Source organism: Zosterops lateralis, assembly GCF_965231275.1.
Source record: "Zosterops lateralis genome assembly, chromosome: 12".
Lineage (NCBI taxonomy): Eukaryota > Metazoa > Chordata > Aves > Passeriformes > Zosteropidae > Zosterops > Zosterops lateralis.
Window position 1 is genome coordinate 4678576 of NC_139772.1, and position 22444 is coordinate 4701019.

The following is a 22444-nucleotide window of genomic DNA, read 5'->3' on the forward strand; positions in this document are numbered from 1 at the left end:
TTCAGTTCTGCACAGCCTACTCTTGGCTGATTTCAGTTTGAGAGGCCTATCTGAAAAATCTCACAGGCCAGTGAAGTAGGTGTTGCCTCTGTTTACTGACAACATTTTCCAAACAAAAGCCAAACAACACAATCAGTTCACTGGCAGGTGCTGATCTATTTAAAGACTTGTCCATGTTCTTTTAGACAGCACAGAGTGATGTGGATGTTCTCTTGTGCACACTCATAATAGTTTGTAATTCCTTTTAAATCAGATCTGTCATGTTATTAATCATGTGCCCATGCAAGTCCTCTCTCTGCTCTGCATGGAAACAACAGACAGTGTGGAGAGAACAAAAAAATCCCCAAAAACTTAAGCACAGAAGTTTTCCATCTTATAGTGGGGTTCTGTTATTTCTAATCTTTCAATCAAGAGCATATTCTTATTACCTATCTACCCTTATTTTCTCCATTCAGATCTCTAATACATAGGATGCGATACTGTTACAAGAGCAAAAAAACAGAAGCATGGACAAAATTGTTATTTTACTACAGAGATCATGAGCAGCCCTGAGATTCTTCACCAAATTCTGCCATTTGGAAAGTTCTACCACAGTTTCAATCTGAGAAATCTTTGGGTTGCATTGTTGTTGCACAACAGAACTCATAAAACACCTGCACTTCCCACAAGGTCTGACACTAACAGGGACTGCCTCGTCAGAGCAGTGCCTCTGTGTTTCACAAGTGACTCACTAAACTGCATATTTAAATCACACTGAGTTAGCAAAGACTCATCAATTTGTGAAATCCTCACAACTTCAGTGTGCAGCTACACAAGCTTTGGGTTTCACTCCAATGAAAGGCAGTCTTAAAAAAAAATAGTAATACTGATCTATCCTCCTATTCAAGAACATACTTCTATCATTTTTACACATGGTGTAAAACGTCTGTGATGAACATCTGCAGCAGTGAACCCTTGTTGAAATTTCACAGTGACATTTCAGGAGCTGAAAGACCTTTAGAAAAGAGCTGACGTTTGATCTGGCACTTGAACTGCCAACACTTACTGCAAAGGAAACCAAGAGCACTTCAATACAGAGTTTTACAGAATACTGTACATTACTGCCAAATGTAACCAGTAAACACTTCAAGCAAGGGGTTTCTTGAAACTAATCTGTGAAGTCTGGAACAGTATTTCAGGCTCCTGCTCTTGTTCTCCTATTTTATCTCCCAGCACACAAAGCAAGCCTACCTTGATGATGATTTTTTCTTTCAGCTGGGTTGGTGATGGGAGCTGATCTGCACTGGCTTCAACAGGCTTCATCAAAAGCTGATCCCCAAACACCTCCTTGAACACTTTGGCCATGTGTCTCTGCTGCTCCACACTGCAGTGCTCTTCAATTGACAGAATCACTGGGTATCTTTGGTGGACAAAACCAAGGTGAATGAAGACAATTTCTTTCTGCTACAGCTGGCAAGGCAAGGAAGACAACACCCTCCCTCAGCCCCCAGATGAGAGAAAATATTTCAAGGAAACAGGAAGACAAAAGGAAGATATAGACACAACAAATAATAACAGTTGTGCAATCATGGAGTTGCCAAGGTCAGAAGGGCCCTGTGAAGGCCCATCTAATCCTAATCCCTTCTTTGAGAAGGCCCAATTCCTAGGTTAGATCAAGTTGTTCAGAATTTCATCCAGCCAAGATTTAAATATCTGCAAGGACAAAGATTCCTTCCAGGATCCTTGGGCAGAGTTTTGCTGCTAAAGCACCATTATGTGAAAATTTGTTTCTCCTCTCCTCAAAATCATGTCTGCTTTCCTTGACTCTGAGAAGAGTCTGAAACCATAATGCATCCCATGTTATGCCTGTCACTAACAAAACGCTCCTGTGTAGACACTGATCCACATAGGAAAATATTGCCTCTCTGTGTCCAAGTGGTAACATGGGAAAACAGGACATTGACAGCTTGATTTCTTCCCCAATTACTGGGTAATGTTTTTCATGTTAAGGGCATCTCAGCACAAGTTAAAGAAGGGCAGAGGTGCAGATCTAAACTGATGTTACCAGTTCAGGAGACATGCTATGAGTTCTGTATCTTCTCAGCTAAGACCTTCCCTACAACAGAAACACCACCTGACAGATGTATTATTTGTCAATTGTACTATTCTGTTATTTTTAAAGATTTAAGACATATTATTAAGCATTTGAAGTTTCACTTTCAACTTAATAAAAGAAGACGCAAAAAAGGAGCTGGAAACCATTTTAGAGTACTCACTATCTTCCTTATCAATAAATGGTTATGCACTTGGACTTTTCCTCAAAACAGCATCTATTAAAGACCCACATATGGCAATAATGAAGGCTACTGGAATCCATTATCCTCTGATTACTTTTTGCTCTAGATTACAGAGAAATTAAATCTAGAAGGGTCTAAGCATATGAAAAGAGGCTGAAGGAAAACAAAGCTTACTCAGATGTAACAAAGGCATGGTCTTTGATTGCCTGCACTACATCATCGAATTTGATCTTTGTTGTCCGTGTCCATCCATGGTAAATGATGGGTTTCCCATCAGGACCATCCCAGCAATCCACTAGGAAACACAAGCAGTGGAAAAAGTAAGAGACCAGGTAGCTCCTTAAAGGACTCTGGTAAGAATACATCCAAAACTTCATTGTTCTATACACTGATTCATAGACCTTAATGCTCTAATAAAACATTCTATCAGATGAATTTATATATCTCACAGAGGAAACTGAGTTTACTTAAGTAAGAGCAAGACAAATAAAATACAGTACAAAATGTTCCCAAAGCATTATTATGTGGGAATCTGGAAACAAGAGATTCAGACAGCTATAGTGTCAATCTATTAGTTTACAGTAATTTTCCAGGGATAAATACACTCCAACAAGTGACAAGCTGAGAGCTTCTGTCTTTTGTTGATTTCAACCCTGAAACTCTAATTTGAGATACATTTTGCATTAATCAAATAAACAACATGAAATTAAAGTGAAAATTCTCAACAAGGAACACAAGCACAGAGCTGAAAACACACAAACAATTGCTGGAGAACAAAGACATTAACTGATTTACAAGCAAGTTAAACAGGATGACAAAAGGCACCACATCACAAAAATCTCTGTGCCTTAGGCTTGTCTGTATTACAATGAAGAAAATAAACTATCTATGCTACACAAGTACTCCAGCTTAAATCCTAAGCTTTCATATAGATTCAGGAATGAATTCTTAGTGTAAAGTGAGAGGAGATTTAGGAAGACTCTCTCAAAACTGCCTGGGAACAAGAATCAGAGGAAGTGGATGAGGCATTGGTGAGACATAAGAAAAACAATTTAAGGAATCAGTGATTTTTATATGACTAACTTCAAATTCAGAAAACAAACAGTTCTTGATTTCAGTTCTTTTTTTCTTTCTTGGTAAACAGGGGAAACTACTTGTACAGACAACGTGTTACAAACCACTCCACCAGCTCTTTACTCACACTCAATACACCGACATCCCATCCTGAGGCACCTGATGTAAGCTTCTGTGGAGGACTCACTGCGAAGCTGGTCTCCTGTCAGGTATCTAAGGAGTAAAAGGAAATGTTAAGAAAGGCAGTTAATTTCAAGCAGTTCTCACTCACTCACTGGGTGACATTTTGCCTCTTGTCATGGACAATGTATGTTGATTTTTTTGTTATTTTGTTGCTGGTCTGGTTTGGTTTTTTAATTCTGAGGGAAGAACCAGACTTTGCTGATGGTCTCAGGTTTTTAAATGGACCAAATTATAGGAGGTTAAAGGCCCAGTCTAAATACCAACCACCTCTGACATCCTTCTACAGAGCAAATCATGAGCTCTAAAACCCACCTAAACCTCATCATGGTCATGCATGAGGATGTGGGAGGGATGTGGAAGGTATTTAGAGTAATATCACACCTTATACTTGAAAATAGACCTGCTATATCCATATGAATTTTATTGCATTATTTTATTGGTTCATCTCTCTTCCCTCTCTTTATATCTTTTTTTTCCACTACAATGCCAGATGAGCAAATCTCCCTTCATGTGAAGGCAGTTCAAACTCATCATCACAAACTTTGTACAACTAATGAATTCTGACATGAGCTCAATGAAGCTATTGGTCCTTGAAAAAAAAAAGAAGCCACCTCAATAAATTTTTGAAAGGAGAGAGGCTTTCAGAACCGTTTCAACTCAATATTTTTTATTTTTTATCAGGACTTGGGTTTTCTGGCTGCTGAGCTGAATTATATCTCAAAACCTGTAAGATCTTTATAAGGAAGGGGAAAAAGAGTCCCAGAAACTCTATTTGCCACATTTATACCACACTGCAGAAAGGTTTCACACATCCACACAGCACATTTCTGGCATAATTTACTGTCTTTCTCACATTGCTACATTTGTTTGAACTGGGATAGACAAGGGGACTTCTGGTAACTTACGTGTTATGAGAGGAAGAAATCCAGTAGTGGGACAAAGGATTATTCATGTCCTGCACATCTATTGAATCATATTTCTCATCCCAAATACTGTTTTCTTTTGCAAATAGGTAAGCGAGGAACTACAATACAAAAAGAGAGACTGAATTTAAATATTTTTACCCTATGAGAGTAGAAGAAATCCAGCAATGCAGCAAGAGGGGCCTACAGGTCCTGCCACCCAGTAAAAATTCTGTGAAAGAAGTCTGTGAGAACTACTACAAAGCACTATTATCTCACCTCATCAACAAAGAGGAAAGGTTCAGCAGTTTCTCTCATAGTGTCATCAATAAACTTTGTCATTCGTTCTCGGACTTTACTGAGATCCTGTGCCCAAGATTCCTTCAGATAATTGCAATAGAGTAAAAAGAAAACAAACCAACTTTAGAAGTGGTGTTATTCACAAAAACCAAACAAGGAACAGAGAGATCTACAGAGAGATACACACTACATAAGTACATGTGTGCACTGACAGGAAGAAAAAAAGCTGGTCTCCTTGGACATGTCTTAACTATAATCTCTCTCATTCTAAGAGAAATGTTCAGTGCAATCTGAACATCCTTTGAAAACAGTGAAATTGGGAGAAAAAGAAAGTAGCAAGCTTACACAGGAAATGTAGGTCTCACTTTTCAATCACGTTTGCAAACCTGGAGCTCAGTGGTGCCTAACAAATATTGCACCATTTTCTTGCATGGAGTCTGTGCTAAATAACGTTATAGAAATCCATGAGGACACAGTTCCAATCCCTGCCTTCATCCTTATCTGCTTGCTGGCACAGGACATCTAACTGGCTCCATTCAATAGGAAATTACCTTTGACTGGAATGCAGGGAGGCAGCAATGTGAGAGCTGCAAGAACAGGGCCATGGCCAAGGCACTACCCCAATGCTGCTCTGGTGACAGCAGTGACCAGGCCAGGCATTTACCTCTGACTGCACACAGCATTTACTTCTAACCTTGTCTGTTCATCTACATGACTAAGTGGAGGCTTGTTAAAACCTTATTTACTTTGTCCTCCCTCTTGTCTTCTGCTGCACCTTCAGAGGCTTTATATAGATGAAATATAACAGTTCTTGTGGACTTCAATGGCAACAAAGGAGAAATCATTCCAAGGCCCAGTATTACAGTGGCATCAATCATATTCTATGAATCTTCACAATTCTTTTAAGTGAGTATGAAATTCTGTGATACAACTCTAAGAGAAAGAGTTCAGTATTTCTGTAACTTCCCACCTGCTGCTCGTGTAGCAGGAACCTCTGGAAGTCATGGAGGTGAACTGCTGAAGCATCTGGACGGTCAGTATTTCTTTAAAAAAAGAAAGGGAAAGTGAAGCTAAAGAAATAAGAGAGGTTAATCAGATGTTACAGCAGAAGATGACTTGGGTTTGTATCTTGGATTCACAGTATAAAGGTGCTGCTGCCAGCAAGAGACTTTTTATAATTTCAATGGGATTTAGAGTAGGCTTGCAATACTGTATTATCCAATTACTGTATTTTGGGCCTCCTGGATTCCTCATTTTGAGAGGATTCATTGGGAAAAGTACCAAATCTGTAATCATTGCTTTGTAGCAAAGCAGCTGCATTAACTTTGACCAGGGTGTTGGTAAGTTTAGTTGAGGCACACGGAAAAGCTTCTTTTAAATTACCACAGAGCCACACTTCCCAAGTAATTCCTTCTTTGTAATATTTAGATGAATTACTGTGATAGACCAAAATCTTCTGAAAAAGGGGGCAAGGTGCAGCTGCACCAAGGAAAAATGATATCACTGATTTTTTTTTCTGTAAGTCACAAACACAGCAGCATCTGGTACCAGGAAGGTGCTTATAAATCTGTGCTTTTAAGAAGCCTCAGTTTAATTTATTACATGAACAGAGCTAAGGAAATACTCAGTACACTCAGAGCAAACTTTTAAAGTTGCTTCCTTAATCTCTTAATGTCATATTCAAAACTAAGATAAACTAGATTAATCCACTATCAATGGGTTAGCAATGCCTGGGACTTTTTTCATGCTGTACACATCTTATTTAAACTTTCAAGTCCATCAAGTGGAAGATGCAGAAACCATTACTATCAGCATTCAGCTCAGGTCTAGGCACTCTTCAGACTGAAACAAAAATCTCTGCATCAAATTGTCCTTCTATAGCTTTGTTCAGCTCTTTATAAAATCAGAGGACAGGCAACTTCAGTCCACACCATTTTTGTAGTCAGAAAGTAAAAAACAATCACCAGGAGTTACTTCCAGTGTAAGTTCACCTTTCCGAATGCAAAAATATTCATGATTTCTTTTCACTTACTAAAACATCAGAACAAAAAAAAAAATTAAAACAAAAAAAGAAAACCAGTGAGGTAATTAAAATCAATCCTGCAGCACTACAAACATATGAAAATGCAGAAAAATAATACAAATTAAGAGTCTCACCCAAGAATGAAAACAGAGGAATCCTTTTTGAATTCATCAAGAATCTTAAACAAAGAAACAAAAAACAAATGTTAAAAAATGGGAAAAAAGATAAATAATAACAGAATATCCAATTTTCTATCTAAGTCCATCTAATAATGTCCATTGGTTTGGAAAGGGGAAATAAATGCCTTTCTGCTCTAGAGAAGTTGCATACAAGTTGGGAAGACAGATTTTTAATTAAATGCATAAGAAAAAAACATACTGCAAAGACTGGCAACTGCACTTCAGGCCTTTCAATGTGAACACAATTCTCAGACAAAATACTTGCTTTGAAAAAGCAACTTATACAAACAGTCAGATTTCTGGGGAGCTTTTACCATTTGATATCCCAGAAAAACTGGGATTAAGTATCATCCATCACATTTATTCAAGCGAATATAAAACTTAAATTGTTTCCAGCTTGGTACAGCATCGTTAGAGATTGCAGGAAACTTATCAAATGACCCAAAGCACTTGTAAGCAAATTGAGAAGTTTCTTTGCAATGATTCACACAGGGCAATAACAGGAGCTTAAGGAAGTCAGAGAGGCTCCTTACTGTGTGCTTTACTCTTCAGCTTTCTGCTCAAGCTAATTAACACAACTTTCATGGCCAAAACTAAAACCCTGTCAGTTAATCTAGGTTTTTTATCACTTCACCATGATCTCAGCATCACTTTTAAACAGCACAAGTTCTATTGCCAGAAAATCAGCACTGACTTTAACTATTGAAGCTTCTAGTTTAGCATCTGCAAAATTAAAGTTGAATCCACAGTAAGCACACAGTCAACAAAGACATTCAGGCAAGTAATTTCAAATTATGTGTTTTCACACAGTTTTAAATGGTTCCTAACTTTCAGAGTCACTAAAAGTGTGCAGTTTCCACCAGTTTCATGACTCTGTACAGCAAATACAAGGAAACAGTAGTCAAGCAGTTGCCCACTTAAATTAGCTAAAATGAATTTCCACTGCATTTATGCCTTCCAAGGAGTGCCTGATGCATGTCCTGTAATGGACTTGCTGCTGCTAATCTGGAATTGGTTCTACCAGTAAAAAATACCAGATCAAACCTAATGAAAAGACATTCAGCATCCTGAACAAACTCAACAAAGAATTCCTCCTTAAACCCCACTAATATCTATGCCTATCTCTACTACCAACACACAAGAAACAGCATGAATGATTTGTTCATCTCCTTAGGCCAACTGCTGATAGTGACTGTTATCTACACATCGAGTACAGCACTGCACCCTTTTTCTGGTACAAGAATGAAGAAAAAAAGAAAATCGGTAACAAAAAGATAACCTGCTCTCACTACTCTGATGCAGCAGTTGAACAGTATGAAGACTATTTATGAAAAGCTTACCGATTTCTGTTGTTCAAACATGATTTTCTTGTAGAACAAATGAAATTGTTCAAAAGTAAGCTCTTCCTTGTGAGCACCTATTTCCTGCAACAGAAAGTAGCATGCAGAGAATTTAGAACTCCCTGAATTGCACTTGCACAGTGAACAAGTTACTCTTACTCCAGTTGGCATTCTCTCTCACAGTCTGTTCTACTCCAACTTTATTTATTTTTACCCACTTGGATTTTAAAATTTATTTATGTTTTTAAGAATACAAACAAGAAAACAGATGTTGGTTTATGACATAGTACTCCCAGCCCCCATCTTTGGCCTTGCATTTTGCACCCTCACTCCATTTCCATGACTGAGAGAGAAGCAGAGCCTCATTTACTCATTGTTAGCTGGGGCAGCAGAAGCAAGAATGTCTGCTTTAAGGGTGGAGAGTTGAAAAGTAGGAAAGGGTGGGGACATTCAAGGTTCCTGTAGGAATGGAACGACCTTCAAAAGCTATTAATATTGGCATTAGTTGGAGAGGTTATTATTTGATCATATTGAGAAAAAAAATAGGATGACATTCGTGTAGAAGAAAAAGAAAGATAAAATATTTTACTATGTACTTGCTCAGTACTGGAGCTCAAAATGTTGGCTTTGGTCAATCACACAAGGAAAAGAAGGAACATTTATGCCTTTATTTTCTTATACCTTCAGATATAGGCAAAGCCAAGCTGACAAATTAATCAATATAATTTATTTAACTTTACATGATATGAGCCAAAAAATACGAAATGTCCAAAAAAGAAATATCAACACTTATCAGATAATACCAAACACATTTAAATAATCAGGTAATTACCGCAAATTTATCCTTCAAGTACTTCATGCTGCTCACTTTGAAGTTTACTTGGGGAAGGACAGTTTTCAGCTCTCTAAGACTGATACTGGGGGGAAAAAAGGAGAAAAAAATGATAGCAAAATCACCATGGTTGTGTTGTGTCTAGTCAGCTTCTCATATATTTTCTATCAAAACAAAAATGTGACTATTGAAACATTTTGGGTAGGGCTCATCTCATACACCTGTAAACTTATATAAACTTAACACCTACATGGAAGCAAGCTACACATGGAGGAATAGTCATTTCAATTAATTTGGAATTAAAATACCCGTGTTGTATAGATATGTATTTCTCTCAGCAATTAATCAGATCTAGATGATCAGCTCAAATGTAGATGCTTATACACAGTCAGATGAACTGCAGCCTTTCTTCCACTGAAAATGGATTACAGACACAGAAAACATGAGGCAAAGGCTGTACCAAACAGATGAGCACAAATAGAAAATAAAAAGCCCCAATTTTCAACACCATTTTAACCTTTTCCCCCAGATGTTATTCAGACTATTAATGCTGATTTTCAGCAGTGAGACTCTTCCCTTCTGCAGCACCTGAACATGATCTCATTCTCCTCTCCCAACCAAGTCTTCCCTTCCAGCTCCATTTACACAACCCTGCTGGTTCCTTTTGCAGAGTTTCAGAATACCCAGTGGTATCCCAGGAACACTTCAAAACCCAAAGTTTTCTAGATGACAGCAAGGCAGCAAGTCAACAGAACACAGGTACGAGACCTGTGGGTCCTATTGCTGAAGCCCACAAAATATTAAAGCAACACCAACAGTACCCTACAAAACAAGACTGAGGGACTCTGCCTTGACCTACAGGACAATTCAGAAGCCATTAAACCTCTGCAAACACAGGGTCAGAACAGAGTTGCCTGAGAGCAACAAAACCAACTAGCACGTAGATGAAAGTAACACTTCCACTCTACAGTGTCCATGCAAGCAGCTACCTCGTGAGATATTCTCATCTCCATTGTGCAAGAGGGAAAGAGGCAAAGCGAGAAGGAACTAAGCCAAAGTCCATGCCCAAGCCAGATTAGAACTCAGGAAATTCCTGGCTTTCCGCCTCGTCGCCAGACCTCTGGAAAAAAACACTATTAGAAGCAAGAATGAACACTCCATTTGTACACTAAACACCAGGCACAAGCAATTTCCTCTGGCCAGACAAGTGCAAGAGAAAACAAAGAAGTGGGACCTCATTACCACTGGAAAAAAAATTCCACCTGCAGAACGGGACTTGCCTGGTTGCCTAACCTTTACAATTAACCTCCCTAAAAACCACAGCTCCGAACACAACACACCTCAGTCCAAACTCCTTTCCTGAATTTTTCTAAAAGCATGAATCATCTAAGAAGAGAAGGAAAAGCTGCCCCCTTCACAATGCAAGTCTCCTTGGTTCCAACCAAGCTGCCTTGTAGCAATAAAACCATCCTAAAGCAACCAATGAAACCTCTTCAGCAGACACCTACTGTCAGCCACAGCTGCTCCATCCTAACATTTGCTTTTGCTTTGTGAGCCCCAACAACACACCCCCATTGCAGGGTTATTCTCAAAATGCATCAGTCAATATCCAGTAGAGGATGGGACTGTGGTCAGTTGAGGAAACAGAGCTCTGAAATGGGGTCTCAGCTCACTCTGCACAGTGCCACAGGCTGTCTGCACAAGGGTGTGATTTCCTGCAACACCACAGCCTCAGTCACAGTGAAACACCTCACTGCAGTTTGCTTTTAGGAAAAGGTGTACACAAAAGGGAAAGCATGAGCTTTTCTACTTTAGAATAAAATGCATGTTCCAGACAAAGAGAAAAATCATGGTGAAACAGTAACACAGAAGGGAGGAAAAGTTAACATTCAGCGTTGCATGATTTCTGGCAACTCTAAGAGCTGTGCAGCTGAATTCATTTTTTTAAAAAGTCTCCTTTGCATGTAAAAGCTACAAAGCCACATCACACATGGACCTGAAAGGAACTACTGAAACTCAAACACATGAAGCCACACATCACACTGGGAGCTAGAACCTCTGGGACTTCTTTCACATGAGAAGCACCAGGTCAGAGGCCTTTGGTCTGTTCAGATACAAGGCAGAGACAAGCTCATGGCCAGGCCAGTTGAGCTCAATCTCTACAATAACACATTGTTCATTCTAGCAAAGTAATTCTAGGCTATAATTTAAAATACTTAGTAGTCAGCATTTGTTTCCTCATTATACCATGTACATAAACCTGAGGGAATGCTACAAACACATTGTATTTAGCAAAAGGCAAAACTCAAGTTGCTAAAGCAAGGGCAAATGCAATTTTCAGGGATCTCATAGTCCATATTTTGGACAATGAATTCTTTATTTCTTTTCATTCTATGTTAGAATCTGCAACAAAGATTCACTAAGAACATTTGAAAAAAGACAGAGCTTCTTACCTATTTTTTCTAGTTTGATCAACAGAATAGATCTGCTTTCTCAGCCAGCTTGTAGAAGAGGGAGAGAAAAAAAAATCTAAGAATTATAAAGAATATACAGCCAATGACATTTAAAAATCCATAGACAAAACAGAATAAAAACACTTAAAAGTCTTAAGACTCATTTCTTTTTGCAAAGCAAAAACATTAACACCAGTGCAGCATTCAAGGATCTAGCTAGGTTTTTTTAACCACATTTGTAAATATGTACTTTTCTGCTGCATTTAAAAATCACATAAACAACACAGGAAGGGGAAGGGTGGGCAGGACAGAAAAGAATGAGTAACCAGAAGCTGTAAAAAAGTAGGAGGATAAAGTGAGCCAAAACTTCAGCTAATCTAAACTGGACTAACTCCATAAAGTCAATGATTTCTGACTGACTTTTCTTTGAGCTGCTGGCTCAAATATCTGTTAGATGCATAAAAATTAAAAACTAGATGGAAAGGAGAGAGGTTTAGAGAAATTTAAAGAAAATCCTCATTACAGTGCATGTCAGTTTTAGATGCACAGTAAAATATTTTTAGTTGCACTAACAGTAAATAAATACATACACAATTTTGATCCAAAAGATGAATGCACTGCTAAACTGATCTTCAGCCTCAACAGGAATTATTCTTGTTTGACAACACCAGTGTCAAAGGCACAATTTGGTCAGGGAGCAAGTGAGGGAAGAGCATATCCTCACTAACAGAAGTGCCAAAAACAGAAATGCCAGCAGTGATGAAAAGCAATGGGATATGGAGACATTACTAAACCTTGTCCACAGAACTGGCAATCTGAGCCTGAGCAGCTCACACACAACATCCTCTCAAGGATAAAAAGGTGAACTTTCACCTTTGTATGGCTGACTTTTGAATTTTCCAAGAAGCAAACACACAAACACCAGCTGCTCTTGTGACCTCATGAAGAGATTTTGTTTTGAGTGCCCAGAACAAGGTGAATTGCAAGTTCACATTAGTGTATGAGGCAGAGTGTGACTCCAGAGCACCTACACAGCAAAACAGACACTGAGAATTTCCATATGAAGTTTCAGTGTCGTATATGAACTGGAAAGTGTTCTTAGTGCACCTTGAAAATTTCATTCGGATTTTCCTCTTTCAATTCCCAGTCTCACCAAGTGCAAATACGTCCACGTACCTCTCTGTGATTGCAGGTGTGGGAGCACTCATGACCTCTTGATACAAGATATTCAAGCCACACAACCATTTATCAGTATCTTCTTTAGAGTCAGCTGAAAAAAATTATATGCTATGGTAAACATCAAAACAAAACACAAAATCAAGACATAACTTGTTTAGATAAATCCAGTATACAAAGGTTACCTTCCTCTTTGATAAATTTCATTGCATAGCTTCATGTTGCTACTAATAAAACTAATAAAAAACAGCATAAATTTGGGGGTAGGTAAGCTCTGACAAAGAATACCTGCTTTAGAAGACAGTTTATCAGAGTAGGAAAGTTTCAGTATTTCAGCAAAGACACTATAAAACTACTGCTGAGCTCCTGTGGTAACACAATCAAAATTAATTTCTTATCTTCTGTCTCCAAAGTGGCAAAAGCCCAGGACCCACATCAGAGCAACTTGAAGGGCACAGAACTCAGTACTGCTATAGCATAAAGCTGGTTCATTATATTCCCAGCAACCTACAGCAAAATTGCAATACACTGGCTTTTGACATAATCACCTTCTATTTATCTTAACCATGCCTCTCAACAGATTTTTCCAGACTAAATTTCTGCAAGACAAACAGAAAGGAAGCAATGTACAAAACTGGTGTAGAGAACATAAAACATTTTTATACAAGTCAAAAAAATGTCTAAAATTCCTTATGTGGCCTAGCTAGAAGCCAGGTACATCTTCCTCTCCACCCTGCAAATTAGTACATCACTGCTTTGTTTTGCTTAAAATTTAGTTTGCCTTTTCATTTTCCAAACATGAAGAGTCCTTCCCACCATTTATCATGATTTCATTTGGTAATTCTTCAACCCAACAGAAGCAAGATGCTTGCTGGGCACAGCTTTCCCTAGGAAATACCAGCTAGGCTGAAAGAACCTTGTATAAGTTGCAATCTTTACAGCCCTAAGCTGGGCAAAGTCCATTTGATTTAGCAGGCTGGCTCTGAAATTGCATGAAGGCTTTCTTCAATTAAACCAGCTTTGAAAAATTATTTTCACACAGGAGCTGAAAACTTTTATCAACCTTCAAAGCAAACCAGTTTCTCAAAAGGTGAAGATTACATTTTATTTAAACATACTTTCAAACAATGCTTTATCCCCCAAGGATGGAGCTGCAGCCCAGCCTCAGCTCCCCATGGAAATGTTTTTCAATTAGTTACAATTTCAGAAAGAACACCCACTACCACTGCCAAACCAATTCTTCTCCCAAGACAATTCTGCCCTTTATGATAGCTACTATTCCCTTCAAGGAACACCTCTTTTATATTGTTTTAACAAACAACGACAAAGCCCTTCAACAAGGAAAAGGATTTCCCCCTTAATTGAAAGTTATATCATGTTTTTCTGCAGTTCAACAGCTTGTGGTACCAAGTGTTTTCAAAGTATTGGCAGAGGCCTGTTTTGAGAACTGGGGGGGCTGTCAGAGGAAATCAGGCTGAAGTCCCTGGCACAGCTGCACGTAAGCACAGGCACTTAAAATTTTCACAGGCTTCAGTCAACAATGGTAAAACTTATTTAAAGTTAAAAACCTCTAAGAATGGATTAGTCACAAGCAGTCTTGCCTTGCAAAAGACTTTTCTTCTAATATTGCAATCTATAAGAAGTTCATCTCATAAATAATAAAAAAATAAAAGCTGTCAGTATTTAAACGTTTACAAAGCACTCCCCTTTTCTCACATTAAGATTTTGCAATTAAATTAAAGATTTAAATGGGTAAGCATGTTCCTGCTCAGGACAGAGAGAACTACGACTCCAAATAAATTGTCTGTATGGTTCTAAACCAACGACCCGTTACAAACTTTTTAGAAAAGAAATCTCTTTGTAAATTCCACTAGTTAGAAATTGTATTCAGCCTGTACTGTAAAAATTTATAATCCCTTTTCATTTCAAAATCTTTGGGTTTGTGACCCTGGATAATCTTGCCTGCAATAAAAAAGTGCTCCAACCCTTTCTATAGATACACGGTACAAATTCTCTTTGCTTCACACAGGTCTCTTTATTTTAAATTTATCACTTTCCATATTTTATTTATGGTCTCCTAGTACTTATTTGGAAGAAGTTTAGTTTTATCAGGTGACACGCACACAAATAACCCAAGCTAAAACTTCTTTTTTCCAAATTGTCTGCAATTGCTCATAGGCGATAAGAAAATTTCTGTGTAACTTTTAATGGCTATTATATCCAAAATCATTTTGGCCAGACTAAAAGTGTTAAGAGAACATTTTGGCCACACTGAATAGCTGTCTTTAAAGAAGGCAATGTTACCTCTGCACTTCAGTGCTGAAAACCTTACTGGAGTTACCAGCAAAAGTCTGCCTTGCTAGAAAAAATCAGAAGTGACGCTCGCACAACGTGCCACTTGAAAGTGAAACATTCCAAATGCAGCAGGTCACAGACAAAAAGGGCTGAGTAAAAGGTCTGGCTTCAGATTTTAAGCATCTGGTGCACTCCTGAACTGCAGAAGTTAAAACCACAGTATTCTGTGCATTCCTGTTCCATCAATGTGTTTGACTTGTTCAGTCGGTGGCTTTAAAGAAGAAAGAAAGAAAGAAGATAAAAGTACCTGCTAAACTTAAGGTGTTGAGGACAAACTGGGTACCATAAAAAACAGTAAAGCAGTGTTCTTCTCTGTGCCTTGCTTTGCAACGTTCAAAGTCCTTTGAATTCTTTCCTGGGCGAATTTCTTTTATTTCCATCAGATCCACTGAAAGGAAACAACATTCAGTCAGTACAACTGCAGAGCCTGAAATGGGAAGATGGATAACCCAAAGTATGTACACACATATAAAACATATATACATATATGCAAATCTGTGTTGGACAAGAAATGCAAATTATGCCAGCTTGCAATCTATAAATCCACAAATAAATAGTAACAAATAGTGGAAATTGACAAGAAGAAGAAGAACGTGTCATATTTTTATTATTTCACTATCACTGATTTTCCATGGACAAGGTGCATACACATGGCCCTTTGGGTCACAGAAAATGTGATTTCACAAATGCCATTAACTCTAAGCTAGTAATTTTCCAATTGCCATGACAACTGTTCAGAAACAAAAAAGAAAATACACAATTCTACCTTACCCATCCAAACCACCCACATACATCTTAGACAGCCAGCAAACCTTGTCAGCTAGTACAGTCACTGGTACTTTCAGGAAAAATATCTGAAGTAGGAATATAAAGAGAAAATTGAGCTTAATAATTAAAATGTTTGGGAGTTTCCTCATGGCCAGCTCCAGAGAGATGTGTGTTATTTAACATAACCTGTTGTATCACTTTCACCTCGTGGCTCTCCAGAGAATACGGGTATGCACTGGAGCACAGCAGAATGGGAACCCTGAACAAGAACACACTTTTCCAAGTCAGCTCCCTTTTTTCAAACCCTTGCTACAGGGCCTGCAGAACAGGAGTGAGACAGCACTGAAATAGAAATATGTGTGCTCTCAAGATAAGATACTTATTAGAAAACTGAGGAAGTGGTTTTGCTCTGCCTGTGGACCAGAGAAATAAACAGCTCTTTCCACTTCTGGACAGTCTTGACTTACGAGCTACAGGACGAAGAGTGAAGAAAAACATTTCATGGCTGCTCTTGAAATGTGTTTATCAGACCCAGCAAGATCCAAGGAAAACAGCTGAGGGTTTCTGTCTGTGCATTTAAGAATGCCACAATATAAACCGCAGGTTTTAAATGAGCACCTCATCAGTAATGGACAACCATTAACAACATAATGAAACAGCAGCTCCGCTGCCAGACAAGGGTGAGCTGAACAATGGCAAAGCTTCCACCTGTCTAACACTGCATTTCTATGGTGCCAACATGGACAGACAAGGAAGGAAGTTCATCAACAAAATTGTGATAATGAAACATTAATTCATCTTGGAACATCTTAGTCTCTGCGAAGTCTCCCAGGCCAGACATGTACGAGACACTCCTTTCTCACAGTCATTGAACAACTTACACTGTGAAAATGAGACCTCAAAGGTCAACCTGAACTAATCAGAGGATACAAGCATCTTTCTTAAATTTCTTAAATTAATTTTTCCAAGCATCATTACTCTCAAGGTAGAGGTTTTAATGCCTCAGCCTCCCTCTCAAACCACAAAAACATCTCCTAAGATCTGCAAATCTGATTGGTCAAGACTCCTAAATTTAGATGCAAGCTCCTAAAATAAATTCACATTGTACCTATAAATGGCCAGGACCCAAAAGCTCCTAATAATGACTCTGATCCCCTTACCACTCAGATTCTCACTTTGATCCCCAAAGATGTATCTAAATTACCATCCTAAATGTCACCATCTAAAAAAGTTAATCTTTTAGTTAAGTTAAATAGGCCACGAGTTTACACTAATATCAACAGAGAAGAATAAGAATGCAGACATAGCAAGTACCCAAATGGAGAGGGAAGGAGGTTGCATGGCTGCAGTAAATGGCATGGGACTGCACACCAGGCTAACCATTGGCAAGTGCAACCCCAGTCACCTCTTCTGCTTTCCCTTCCCCCACAAATCCCCGACAAAAAACACAGTTTTAACTTCAAAGTGAATCACACCTTTCCTTTCAGACTCCTCTAAATCCACACACATGAACAACACAACAAAAGGCCCTCTCAAAGTACAAACTAGAAGCAGTGATAAAAGAGATTTCACAACATGCACTGCTGTTGTCATTTCCAGGGGCTCTTACCTCACGCTGGCCTCTGAAATAAGCACACAGACTTACTCAATGTGCTCCCTCAGTTACACACACTCACTACAGTCCTTCTCCTTGCATTTCAACCTCACCATCCTCTTCTCCTGCATGAACCTATGTGTATACACATAGTGGCACAAGGATTTTTGTTTGCATAGACCTGTTATTGCTTCTCCAATTGTTTTTTCAGAAAGAGTTTCACTATATCCTAATTGATGAACATTCAGTAAACAGAGGAATAGTTCAGCAAGAGAACAAAATTGGGTGAAAAAGAGGAGAAAGGAATGTTTATATGAAAAAACTCAAATTCAAAATTTAACATCCCTATTATTTTCAGCAACATATTCTATACATCCTGCAAAATTTGGGCAAGGTATCATTGCATTTCCTTAGAAAATAAATGAAACACGTATAAAACACAAGTTTTCTTACACATTCCTTAGATTTTTACAGAAATAAATATATAATACACATTATAGTTCCAGAAAATGAATAGAAACTACCTGTATGTATTTTAATGACATTTCATAGTGCTGGTTAGGATGTATTATTCTACATTATTGGAAGAAAAGCCAATGTAGAGAATCAAAGGGAGAAGAGAGAATTATGAACACCAAGCATTAATTCTGGTTTTGCACTAAGCTCTGCATCCTTCACAGGTAGTCTGGAGTCACCTGGCACCCTCCACGAGAAGCCCAGTAACCCCAGAATGGCTGATTCCAACTACACTGAGAAAGGAGCAGGCCAGGAAAAGCTGCAACATGTTTCAGACTCAGACTGGTAAATCAACTGCACCAACTTAGTTGTTACACAGTCACTGTGAACTTTTTACAGCACAATCTGTCGCTGAACAATTAAAATGTAATTTCATACCTATGCCAGAACTGCAGGCACAGCACTTCAGACACACTATTTTTGTACTGCCTTGAAATACTGGAGCTTTCCTCCTTCTCAATCCTACAGGCAAACTGCAGAGCCATATCCTGCCCTGGCTTCATAGACACATACTCCTGGGGCCTGATACACCCAAAAAAAGCACAAACCTGGACAGATGCACCTTGCAGAGTCAAATCAAATCAAAATTGCACTTGCAGGTGCAATTTCCACAAGAAAAGTGAAAGAAGATTAAAATACTTCTTAAGGAAACATGTATGCCCTGTAGAGATACTGACTCACATCCAGCAAGACAAGGAGAGCACTCCCCCAGCACAGCCAGTCCCCAGCCAAACAGTTTATAGAAGTCTAGTGCCACTCTAAAACCCACAATTAGTTTACATTTCATCCCTTCCTCGATGTGACTATTTCCCCAGGTTGAAAGGATCTCCTTAGCAGCCTCATCAGTCACGGATTATTCTGACAACTCCCTCAAGTGGCTCTTTAAGGAGACCAGGCTCCAAGGCACCTTCAATTACCAACTGTCTCAGGCTCCGATGAGGCACTTCAGAGCCTGAAGCTGCCGAACTTCAGCTGCTGTGTGTTGTTTGGCAAATCAGTGAATTCAGTGGATCATTACACTACTACATAGCTACTTTCCTAATACTGCACAGATTAATTCCTCAGTGCCTTCCAGGGCACCTGACAGAGATCTTTACTGCCACGAACTTAACAGTAAACTTTTGATCTTCAACATCTCCACTGATCTCCATTCAAATAACCCAGCAGCAGTGATCATGTTCAGTCACACACTTGCAGGTACAAATTCCTGTTACATTATTTCCTTCAGTCACACTTGGAGGTAGGTGGTAAAACAGAACCTGCATTTCACTACAGCAGGTGCTGTGCGAGCTGAGGGGACGACATGATACAAGATAACCAAAGGCAGAAAACTATGTCAAGAGGAGAACTGTGAAAAAAAAACATTATATTGTTATACACAACACTCTGCTCCCCATTTCATGACAGAACCAGCACTGCTATTTACAGAGAGAAGTTCTGGCTGTCTGCCACAATGGTCACCCACCAGCCACCTCTGGGTGGGAACACAACCATCCAGCATCTGAACAGACAGGGGGGTAAGGGAACAGACCCTGCTGAAAAACAGCCAGTGCCACCAGCAGAGCATCTTCTGTGAGCTGGAAGTGCCCATCTGAGTCCACTAGAGGAAGGTGAGTTTGCAAGAACACCTTTGGTCAAGACAGGTAATGTTAGGCTGGAACATCAGGCTGATTGTATATAAATGCATGGGTCAAAAATCCTTACAAGCTGTCAACCCGCCAAGGTTGAAAAAAAATAAAGTCTACATTAACAGTGTAAAAGTTTACCTGAATCTGCCTCTATGGACTACAGAGTTCTGTAAGATAACATTCCTGATTCAAAGCCCAGATTCCCCAGGAGTCTTTCAGAGTCTATGGCCGCAAATGGTGCTTGGATCAGAGCTCAGTCATGTACTTAATGAAAGAAAAGAAAAAGCCTACGGAGAGATTCAGAGGAGGGTTACAGAGTCAGAAATCATGCTGTGAGCATTACTTCAGTAAATCTCAAGAAGGATTAAGGGAAACTACTGCCAATATTTTGAAGAAGAAAATAAGGGGCACTGATCACCCAAGCTGTGTTCACCAAGACATGGGGTGGCCATTCTCTCTATGAATATAATTCCATTTTCATCTGTATATATGTATAGCAACATTCCGCACTCAGAACCAGATTTTTTTTTCTCAAAAATTTGCATTATAAAATACTCCAAAGTAGGTTTCATTTTAGAAAGGCAGAAACTGCCCACTGCAAAAGAGGCTGTATGCAAATGAGTGCCCAGTGAATGAAGGAAGCCTTTAGTATCCTTTTGCAAATGTACTTCATGGTGAGGACAACAGCTCTGCTCTCACTTCTGCAGAATTAAATATTAACTACCCAAGCTGTGTTTTAACAGCCTCTTTTTCCAGAGCAGGAATGAAACACAAATCACACGTGACTCTAGAGGGAACAAGGTGAGGTTTGTCTCAGAGGACAAAGTCACAAGAAAGCAGAAATGTCCTGCAGCATGGCAGCCCAGATGTGGCAGGGAAAGTAATTCAGCTCATATAAACAAAGATGTTTACTGAGACATTCAGTAGCCCAAGGAAGTTATTAGAGACAAGCCACAAAACTTCTGAAAACACAGTTACAAGGATGAAACGTGAGAGACAGTGTGGTGCACCTTGAGAAAGCACCCCTGAGTACCTTTCCAAGGGGTCCTCTGGGGATTTAGCTGAGTGACTGACACAAGATTTAGAGAAGTGCACCTTTTAAACCCACAGGGTTTTACATAATCAGCTCACACAGAGCTGGCATGTTACTGTTAACAATAAATTACTACTAAATTCAGAACTTCTCACTGGATTGCTCAGTACAGCACCATGTTACAGTGCCTCCAGTCTGAGCTCTAAATTCAAGGGGCTGTACACCTGGCTACTGTTTTCGTATTAAAAATTAAAGGGCACCTCCACCAAATGGCATAAATACAGGGTAAAAATTATATATGTGCTCATAAAATTTGCATTCTGCTCCATGCAACAAAACAAAAATGTTGGCATATAAACCTGACTTTAGGAAAAGGATGAAGTACCTACATCTCACATTCACTTTCATCAACCACTTTAGGGGTGCTGAGGTCTGTGCATTCATTCCATCCCTGTTTGGCTGGCTGGCCGTGACAGGAAGTCTGGTTGTTGTAAGTTAGCATCAGACATTGCAGAACTGAGCTGCTAAAGGGAAGACATTATTTGAAAAGAGCTAGAGGCTACACATGTTCATTTTTTCATTTGACCACAGAAACCAAGTTTCATGTACTCAGCTGAAGACTTACACAAAGATCCTCTGGCTAACAACTGAAATAGAGCCATTTCAAAACACACCAACAAAAAAAAGTGAATTTTAATGTTCCTATGTGAAGCTACTCCATAAAGATCAAGAAGTGGATTCACTTTGCAATGACATATTGTTCTTTAACAGTATTCAGAATACAGAAAGCAAATGACAGAACAGAGACTCAGGGTTTTCAATCTGAGTGAAGATTATTTATTACTTTAAGTTGGAATCAGTAAGGAAATTCAGACAAAAAATCTGCTAGCAGTAAGGAAAACAAAGGTCCCTATTAGAAATCAGCAAGATCAAGTCCAGTATTCAAGCCAAATTAAGCACTCATTTCACACTCCTCACAGAATATATAGATGCTCATCACTTCTCCCAGAGAAGTGAATCTGCAAATATTTATACCATCTACTCCAATGGGGAAAAAAGTTTTCTACCACAGAACAAATTCACATTGATATTAACAATTCTACAAAATTAATAACACAGCTGTTTAACACATAGAAAAAAAATATCAATGTTTAAGAATGTGAGCCACATGCATGAACACTCTCTTAGGTGTTAATGTAAAATGTAAAAGCCAAAAGGATGCACAGCATCAAAATTTGCTCTCTTAGCAAAGATTTTAAAAGCAACACTATCAAAATTTAATTTCAAGGCAAAGATGCTTCTGGATAAAATTCACAAAACAAAACAATGAAAATAAAAAACCTTAACCCTCAGCACTGCCTGTGGCAACACACAGAAGGTTGCCATTAAATTAAACTCCAGATCCCTGCATTTCTCCTCACCCTGTCAATTGAATGTGGCCTGACCTGGTGCTGTTATCTACATGACCCTATTACAGATGCACAGCTTCTGGAATGAGCTTTGATCATTAAATATCCAGGTGCAACATTTGGCAGAAACTAGTGATTCCTGTTTGGCAATATAACAAAATCCGAAAGCACAGGGCAATCTCACAGACTGAGAAAAAAACCAGAGCAGCTCCCACAGGTTCTAATTCTACTTTTAACATTAATTTACTAAGTGTGTTTTTAGTTTCCACATTCCTTTTACCTGCGAAACGTGAAAATGCAACTTCATTTTATGCTTGAATTTTTTAGTCATGTTCTAGATGACAAATTCTGTAAAATCTCCCCTTTTCAGCAGGGAAGAAAATCCCAAGTGAACTTAATACTT

At 38.8% G+C, this 22444-nt stretch overlaps 1 protein-coding gene across 1 annotated transcript in view; it reads right to left on the reverse strand.

Moving 5' to 3' along the window:
* PLCG2 (phospholipase C gamma 2) overlaps positions 1-22444 on the reverse strand; it is a 52274-nt gene that overhangs the window by 24355 nt on the left and 5475 nt on the right. Inside the window, exons 2-13 of the mRNA XM_083870170.1 lie at positions 15341-15481; positions 12739-12832; positions 11563-11610; positions 9110-9194; positions 8278-8361; positions 6893-6936; positions 5706-5778; positions 4715-4816; positions 4439-4557; positions 3478-3563; positions 2451-2571; positions 1231-1399 (exon numbers count right to left, since the gene is read on the reverse strand). Coding sequence (XP_083726296.1) covers positions 1231-1399; positions 2451-2571; positions 3478-3563; positions 4439-4557; positions 4715-4816; positions 5706-5778; positions 6893-6936; positions 8278-8361; positions 9110-9194; positions 11563-11610; positions 12739-12832; positions 15341-15481 — 1166 coding nt within the window. The remainder of the gene's footprint in view (positions 1-1230; positions 1400-2450; positions 2572-3477; positions 3564-4438; positions 4558-4714; positions 4817-5705; positions 5779-6892; positions 6937-8277; positions 8362-9109; positions 9195-11562; positions 11611-12738; positions 12833-15340; positions 15482-22444) is intronic.